Source organism: Miniopterus schreibersii (genome assembly GCF_964146895.1).
Source record: "Miniopterus schreibersii genome assembly, chromosome: 8".
Lineage (NCBI taxonomy): Eukaryota > Metazoa > Chordata > Mammalia > Chiroptera > Miniopteridae > Miniopterus > Miniopterus schreibersii.
In genome coordinates this window covers 79,055,277-79,063,979 of record NC_138109.1, presented here as the reverse complement: position 1 = coordinate 79,063,979, position 8,703 = coordinate 79,055,277, and the positions used below count along the sequence as shown (strand labels likewise).

The 8,703-nt window shown below is 52.1% G+C and overlaps 1 protein-coding gene across 1 annotated transcript; it reads right to left on the bottom strand.

Annotated features, from left to right (window-relative positions):
- Window positions 1-5,807: 5,807 nt before the first annotated feature.
- SPMIP9 (sperm microtubule inner protein 9) lies at window positions 5,808-8,351 on the bottom strand (the record flags this gene model as incomplete). Its single annotated transcript, XM_081144879.1, has 3 exons — window positions 5,808-6,227; window positions 7,574-7,666; window positions 8,325-8,351. 3 exons carry the CDS (start codon window positions 8,349-8,351, stop codon window positions 5,808-5,810), a joined length of 540 nt encoding a protein of 179 aa, XP_081001005.1.
- Window positions 8,352-8,703: the final 352 nt, after the last annotated feature.

Genomic DNA, 8,703 nt, shown 5'->3' with positions numbered 1-8,703 from the left:
TCCACTTGTCTGCTTCGCCCTGTGCCCTCTCGGCCTGTCTGTAACCATGTGGTCAAAGGCTTTCTTTAAAAATAGAAATCAGGCCCTGGCCGTCAGAGCGTCAGCCTGCGGACTGAAGGGTCCCGGTTCCGATCCCAGCCAAGGGCATGTACCTTGGTTGCAGGGTCGGTCCCGGTTCCCATCCCAGCCAAGGGCACGTACCTTGGTTGCAGGATTGGAACTCGTGCGGGTGGCAACCAGTCTATGTGTCCCTCTCACATTGATGTCTCTCCTCTCTCTTCCTTTCACTCTTTTTGAAAAGCAATGGGAAAAATATCCTCCAGTGAGGATTAAAAAAAAAAAAATCAGGTGATGTCATCCCTTGACTCATTGCTTTTCTGTGGGTCGCGTGTGGTTTGGAATAACACTCGGAGCTTTGCAAAGGCTCGCCAGTCCACGGCCATCCTGCAGCTGCCCCCACCCCCTGACCTCCTTGACTTTACCCCGCTGCCCTGACCCAGCCTCCCAGGCCCATCCCCCAAGGCTTTGCCTGGTCATTAGGCCCCACTCATCCCTTTGAGAAGATCTCTCCCCTCTTCAGGGATTTGCTTAAATGCGTCCTTCTCCGCGGGACCTGCTCTGACGAAGCTGTTCCGTCTACGCCTGTCCCCGCTCTCCTGCCCTCCGAGACTGTTTCACTTTCCTCCAGGTCACTGTTACTTTCCACTGGATTGTGTACTTTCCTAGTTAGTTTACTATTATTTTCCCCGACTGGTATGGAATCTCCTTGTGCTGTTTTTATTGTTGCTGTATCCCCAGCAGTTAGGTTCGTGCCTGGCACCTGCGTATTAAACAATTATGCGCTAAATCAGCCAGGGACTGAATTTAAAATTCTCTGCCTGCACTGTCGGGCTTTTCCTTCTGGGTGTGTAAGGGAGTCAGATGCCTTTGCCGTTTGTGTTGGGAATATTTTCCAGTTTCTTCTTTGCCTTTTGGTTTTGTTTATGGTGTTGGTTCCTATGCAGAAGTTTTTATTATGTAGGCAGTGTATCCATTTTAAAATTTACAGTTTCTAGGTTTTATGTCCTACATGTGCATAAATATAATTGGTAAGATATACACATAACATGCATTATTTCAACCGTTTTCAGTCTCTAGTTCAGTGGCGCTAGGTGAATTCACACTGTGGGGCAGCCGTCACCACCGTCCCGCTCCTCCCAGCCCTGGGCAGCCGCCCTTCCCCTTCCTGTCTCCGGGTTTCACTACTCTAGGTACCGCATATAAGTAGAAGGTAGATACAGTGTTCAAAGTTTCAGAATTAATGTACACATTCTGGCATGTTGCTTGGTCAAAACACTCGAGTATTTCCCTCCGTGGTACCCTGACCCCCCGCCTGCCCCTCCCCAGCCCCCGCGGCGAGTCTGCCCCCCAGAGATGGCCTGGCCTCTGCCCAGGACGTCCCGGAGCGCAGGATCCTCTTCTGTTGCTTCTCAAAGCGTGATCCTGAGCCCAGCGTCCAGGTAAACTGGGTAAAATGCAGATCCTGGGGTTTGCTCTGGATGAGCGGCTGTCCATCAGACCCTGGAGCCGAGGAATCCGCATTTCACGGGTGCGCTCGTGTGGTCCCCTGCGGGACACGGGACGCGCTTTCCAAGCTAGTGGCCCACAGTGGGAGGCAGCTTGACCAGAAAGAAGCACAAGCCTGGGGTCTGCATCCCCACTCAGCCCTGGTTGCTTACTCCTCTGTGAAATGGGGCAAGAATTCCTGTGTCACGAAGATGAAAGGGGAGCGAGGGAGATGCCATCGGTGGCTTTGTTTTGTAAACTTTCAGAATAAGCACCTGTAAGGCTGTCAGCATTATCTTGGAGCTTCCCGGTCCGGTTCCTGCAGCCTCGTCCTCAGCCGCCCCCAAACCTCCTCCCCACACCACTGCCCCGGGACTGACTGACGCCCCGGGCGGGGCGCGCAGTGCTGTCCACGGACACGCGAGGGCAGCGGCCGGTGTCAGCTCACCTGTTGTGTGAACCGTCGGAAGGACCCTTCCTTACCCTTAACAAAAGCTTTAAGTGCATTTCCGTACATTCTTATTCGTATCTTATGAGGTGGGTGTAATTGTCCCCAATTTACAGATGAGAAAACTGAAGGAAGTGAGATTTTATGGAAAGAAGAGGCCAAGCTTCGAATCCGTAACATTTGGCCAAATCGGCTGAGCCTTAGTTTCCCCAGCTATAAAATGGGTGAGCGCTGTGCTAACTCAGTTTGACGGGGGTGCAGCAAGACTGTGCCTGGTGTGGGCTGGGGCACCTGGGGCGCCGGGGTCCACCTCACAGCTGCTGGAAGGAGACTCTGGAGCTGCTCCAAACATGCCCGTGGGTCAGGACAGGGCCCTCATTCCTGTGCCTTCCAGGGAAAGTCCTCTCTCTCTCACACCCCATTCATTGCTTCAGTCGTTTTTTGAGCACCTGCTATATACCAGGTTCCAGGAGCAGCAAAGATACATAAAACACTCTGAGATGAATAAAACAGTGATAATTCTAAAGATAATAAAAATGTTAAAGATTTAACAGTTATGGAGCCCTCGCTGTGCTAGGCCCAGGCATTCATTCGTGTAACCCGCACACACCCACAAAGGGATGTAGTAATGAGGAGGGACGCACAGAGCAGGACCTGGGAGGGACAGGAGAGTGTCGGAAAGAGACAGTAATTCAGCAGGGGAGCAAGGTGCTTCCTAGCGCACAGACAGCGATAGCAAGTGCAAAGGCGGGGGGGGGGGGGGGGGGGGGGGTGAGTGCGCCTGTAAGGGAGGCAGACTGGGGTTGGAAGGCTTGTGCTGCATCGGAAGGGCCCCAGATGGGCGGTGATGTAGGAGATGAGAAATAGATGTGTGTTGGTTCCCACGAGTACCGTGGGGAGGAACTGCAGGGCGCTCCTGGAGTCCACAGAGGACCCCTGCTGCAGCGGGGCTGGATGCAGATCTCCGAGGCGGATCTCAGGACCTCGGTGGCTTTGTCCAGACTCCAGGCCACGAGGGGGAAGGTGCAGCGAGTGCCTGAACAGCAGCATGTTGGGGTTTGAGCTCCTCTTGAGTGGATTTCTCTCTGGGCTCCCCTGCCTCTCCCCTCTCCCTCTCCAAGGGACCCTAGTTATAGCCAGCCTTCTTGGTCTGCCGCTCCCGTGGCATGGCTCGCTGATCTCTTTTATGTCTTAAGCATGGCCGGTCATATCCTTGTAAGTCTGCGATGGAGGCTATGACCTCTGAGTCCAGAGCTCTGAGTCCAGCCCATCTTCTAGGTCCGGGTGGTGGTCACACCAATGGATGGCTTCTTAATGAAACTCAGACACTGGGGAGCAAGACGACTGTTGTATTGAAGGTCTTCCTTTCATGACTTAGAATAAAAATGACATACAACATTCCAGAAATGACTGAAACTTTGGAGTTGGAATCAGATGAATCTGTGATTCAAATTCTGGCTCTGCCACAAGTGGCCTTGGGCTCCCTGAAGCTTTCTTTCCTTAACTGCACGTGCAGATGAAATGATGCTTGTCAGGTGTGCAACACAGAATCCAGGATATACGTGATCAATAAGGAGCAGCTCTTGCTATTATTTTTTAAATTTTTTTTTAATCACCTGAGGATATTTTTTCCATTGCTTTTCAGAGAGAGTGGAAGGGGGGGAGAGAGAGACATCGATGTGAGAGAGACACATTGATTGGTTGCCTCCCACATGTGCCCCGACTGGGGCTGGGGATTGAGCCTTCAACCGAGGTACGTGCCCTTGGCCAGAATCAAACCCGGGACCCTTCAGCCCGCAGGCCAACCCTCTAACCACTGAGCAAACCAGCTAGGGCGGCTCTTGCTATTGTTAATGTTTTCATCTCAACTAAATCATTTTTGGAAATAGTTGTGTTAAAACTGTCAAATGATCTACATGGCCCAACACTGAAAAAAAGTTACTTATTAACAAGCATTGAGAGGTACTAAACTTTTTTGTTCATAAACACTTTATTTTGTAGACGCCCAGAAGGAATTTTGGGTAAAACAGATTCACTAAAGATTGTGCAGGTAAGGGGCAAGGGAGCACACTGATGGGGAAACATTTTACAACTGAAGAAGAGAGAAAGATCGTTTACAAAGTTATTCAGCCTCGTCTGGCCAGTGTGGTTGAGCACCAGCCCATGCCCCAGGAGGTCGCAGTGTGATGCCCACTCAGGGCTCGTGCCTGTGTTGTGGGCTTGACCCCCAGTGGGGGGCGTGCAGGAGGCAGCCGACCAATGACTCTCTCTCATCATTGATGTTTCCATCCCTCTCTCTCCATCTCCCGTCCCCTCTCTGAAATCAATAAAGATATTAAAAAATCAATAAAACATTAAAAAAATTATTCAATCTCATCAAGGTTCAAAAAGATGAGTATACTAACTATCAAACTATCAGACTTTTCTTTTTCCCCTCCCTCCCTCCCTCCCTCCCTCCCTCCCTCCCTCCCTCCCTCCCTCCCTCCCTTCCTCCCTCCCTCCCTCCCCCCCTCCTCCCTTCTTTCTTTTTTCCTAAAGCATAGCAAGGACGAGACTATTATAAATTAGACACACTGAGAAATGGCTGATGACAATCTAAAGGGGCACATCTTTCTTCCCCCCCTTTCCTTTCCTCCTTCCCCCCTTCCCCTCTCCCTTTTTAATGTTTTATTATCAAAAATTTCAAACATGAAAAAGTAGGAAGGATAGGATAATGAACTTCCATGAAGCCATCACCCAGCTACAGCTTTTATTTTCCACTGGTATTGTTTTACCTGTTCCTCTGTTCTACCAGCACTTGATTGTGCGAGAGCTTTTAGAAGCAAAGCTCTGCTTCTTAGAAGGCCACCAACCCTATTGGATTAGGGACCAACCCTTATGATTTTTCTTAACCTTAATTATCTCCTAAAGGCCCTGTCTCCAAACACAGTCACACTGGGGGTTAGGATTTCTACATGTGAACGTCGGGTGGACACAGTTTAGCCACAGCAGCCCCTTAGGCCCAGAGCCGGAAGCCACGCCCTCCTTGACGGCCCAGGTGTTCAGGCCACTGTGGTCGCTGTGTCGCAGCAGCTTAGCCTGTTTCCTAACTGCTCATCCTCGTATGTTTACAAAAGCTCTACCGAGCAAGAAAGAAAGTATAAAGTGATGGCTCCTAGATGGCCACCCCGACTGCACAGGGCGGGGTGGTGAGCGAACTGGAGGGAGCGCAGCGAGCTACCGGGAGCATTTGAGGTTTCCCTGCCATGCCTGAGGTTCAGATGACCCTGGGAAACTCAGCGTTTCCTGTTCTGTAAGTAAATGCCTAAAGCAGTAAGAATCTTCACAGCAGGATCCCTAATTATAATGAGACATCGCACCAATCCCAGCCCTCCACACACTCGCCTCCCTCCCTCCCTGCCTCCCTCCCTCCCTCCCCCCGGGCAGCCAGGGAGTAAGGGCAACAAGCTCAGTCCCAGAGCTCCTGGGACATCTTTCCAATTTTTTTTTTTTAATCCTCACCAAGGATATTTTTCTATTGCTTTTCAGAGAGAGTGGAAGGGAGAGAGAGAGAGGGAGAGAGACATTGATGTGAGAGACACAGGTCAATTGGTTGTCTCCTGCACATGGTCCAGGCAGGAGATGGAGCCAGAAACTGAGGTACATGCCCTTGGCCCGAATCGAACCCAGGACCCTTCAGTCTGAGGGCCTTCGCTCTAACCACTGAGCCAAACCAGCCAGGGCTTTCCAAGGCTTTATTTTCAGCTCTCCTCTCTGGAATCCGAAGCTAGAGCAGGGAGCTCCCTGTGAGAGGAGGGATTTCCTTAGTGACTTCCTACTGGTAAAACGGCAGTAAGGGGCCCCATCGGGTCAAGATGGGGACCTTGACCGCGGGGTGGCAAGGACAGGGGCAGCCCGGCAGCAGGAAGTAGCCTTTGCGGTCCTCTGCAGCAGGTTGGGGCTCCGGCTCCAGGAGGCACGGGAAAGCCGCACTCTGGTGGCTGCGGTCCAGTCGGCCCGGGGCCAGGGGCAGAGCGTGGAAAGCCTGGTACCTGGAGGGGCAGGTGCAGCGGAACCTGTATTTGTCCTCGGTGCTCATGGGGTCCAGCGACGGGAAGAAGCTGCTCTGCCCCAGGTCTTTGGCATTCATGTAAGGTCTCTTGAAGGCAGGGTACCCATCTTCTAGCTTGGGGTAGGGGTTGGGGGTGGGCTTATAAAATTCTTTTTCCCTGAGCTGGGTGTCCACCTTCGCTTGCTGTGGGAACAAATCACACGTGAATGGAAGGCTGAGCCAGGCAGGGGACTTGTGGCTTTCTTGGAAGTATTCAAGACAGAGCACACTTTAGTTAAAAATTTAAGTTAGTTCTTGAATGGTGATATAAACAACAGAGGGAAATACTGAAATAATGCAAAATAGTTCATCGTGAAAAGTCTTTCCCACCCTCCCATCTCCAGAGGCAACCGCTGTCACCAGTTTTTTTCCTATCTTTCTAGAAATATTATTTGCACATATAAACACGTGTGTATATATCCACACCCCTGGTTTGTACATAGACAATGCATATTATAATTGAATTCTGCACTTTGATTCCACTAAATAATGTATCTCAGAAATTGTCCCACCTTTGTTTGTATAGATCTTGTTATTTTTAGTGGCGGTACCTCAAGATAGAAAAGGATTTCTTATACATAACTGATAAATGAAAGATGTCAAGAATTTAAAGGGCTCCTACAAATTAATAAGAAAAAGACAAGCAATTCAACAGAAAAATGGTCAAAAGAGGTGAACAGACATTTCACAGAATAATAAATATTCATAAATAATGCTGGGGAAAATTATTTCAAAGCCGCCAAATTGGCAAACAGCTCAAAGGTGTGGTAATACCAAGAATGGCAAGATTAGAGCCACGGGCGAGACTGCCTGCTGGGGAGAAAGTCCACTGATGCGGCCGCTTGGAAAACAGCGCGGCCCCCGCGGCAACCAGCGCCACTCCCGGGGGCTGCCGCGTGGTGAGGCTCTGCCGCATCTTCTCTGCGGTATTTGGGGCGGGAGGGTAACAAAAAAGTAAAACCCCAAATGCCCGCCCACAGGAGAAGGGAGGGCTCTGGTGGCATTTCGTGGGGTGTGACTATGTGCAGCAGGAAATGAGTCACAGAAGAGTGCAAGTGATACGACCCAACACGTAATGAAGCTGCTAAAAGGGAAACCAAAACATTTCTCCTGGAAGTGTACGTGCGCACAGGGTAAGACTGCTTCTTCTCAAAACCACGGGCCCAGGAAGGACGGGCCCGGCCGGCGCGGCCCCTGTTCTGGGCGGCGGGGGCGAGAGCGGGAGGCCGGGGCTCTGAGGTCCCGCCGCTGCGTCTGAGCTCCTGCTGGTGGGCGCCCACGGTCGCTTCCTCAGCGTGTTTGGAACAGTGTGTATTATCTACACCCTTCTGCACGCAGGACCTGTCTCTGCTGTACATTTTCACACACACACCTCTTAGACCTCCTGGCACCAGATACTGTCCTAAACAAGTGCCTCCAAGGCTACTAGAAATGAAGTAAGATGCTTCGGGTGGGCACGGGACAGGAGGCAATGCTCAGCGCTGCCTTACCTCCTGCTGTGAGACTCTGGTGTATCTGTGCTTCCCGTAGGGCTGATAGTCGACCATGTAGGAGCTTTGGTATATGTCTAAGTCCACAGGGGCCTAAGGGCAAGGGCAAGAACAAAGCAAGAGATCCCATCTCACTCTGCCGCTCACAGGCGTTAGTGGCCAGGCATCCGGAGCCCTGCATGACCTGACTTCCACTGGCCCTTGCCACCGCACCCGTGGCTCCCCTCCATGGCCCCTGTCCTCCAGCTTCACTGCTTTCCTCTCCTCACAGGTGCCTGGCACACCTGCTCTTATTTCCTGCTGGAAAAGCCAGTTGTGCGCCTCACCCACTGGCAAACTCCTACATGTCCTCCAAGACCCAGATTAACTCTCCCCCACATCTCTCCCACCCAGGAACTAGCCTTCCTCCTCTGCTTTCGTAGCATGTGTCACATCTTCACCCCAGCATTTGTCGGGTGCACTGTAGCTGATCTAGTGAGGACACTGGGTTAAGACCTAACCTGAGGCATCCCTGCAGCCTCAAAGCCCAGCACAGTGCCCAGTGCACCGAGGGTGCCTAATAAGTGCACGCCGAATAAATAGATGAACCTCTGGAAACTGTAAACCCTTAGCTTTCCTCTGCCCATTAAAGGAGACCTTCCAGGGTCATGACCAGAGGGAGCCCCAGAGCCCAAGAACCTGGCCCTTCCCTGGGCCTGTTTGCTGCCCATCCTCGAGGTGGTCACAGGGGACAGAAACCCACAGCACTCACCTGTCTGGGGTGCACCACACGTGCCATGGCCGACGACCTAGGCACAGACAGGTTGGTTAGCCCTGCTTCCGCCATAGGCAGGGACTGCGCACGAAGTCCGCCTGCCGGGTCCTCCTCGCCCCACCCTGTACATTATTCAGTCATTGGGCGGGGGGGCAGCAGGGATAAAGGGGCTGGTGGACAGGGGCCCAGGGACAGAGGGCTGGAGCAGGACTCGGAGGAGTTAGAGGTTCGCTCTCGAGCATCACGTGCAACGCTGGTCACGTTTAAGTTCCCTCGAGGCAGTAAGCCCGGGTCACAGCACTTGCCAGTGTCTGTGGTGCACATGCTCCCACCGTGGCCCATGTTGAGCTGTCACCGAGGCAGAGTTTTGCACATG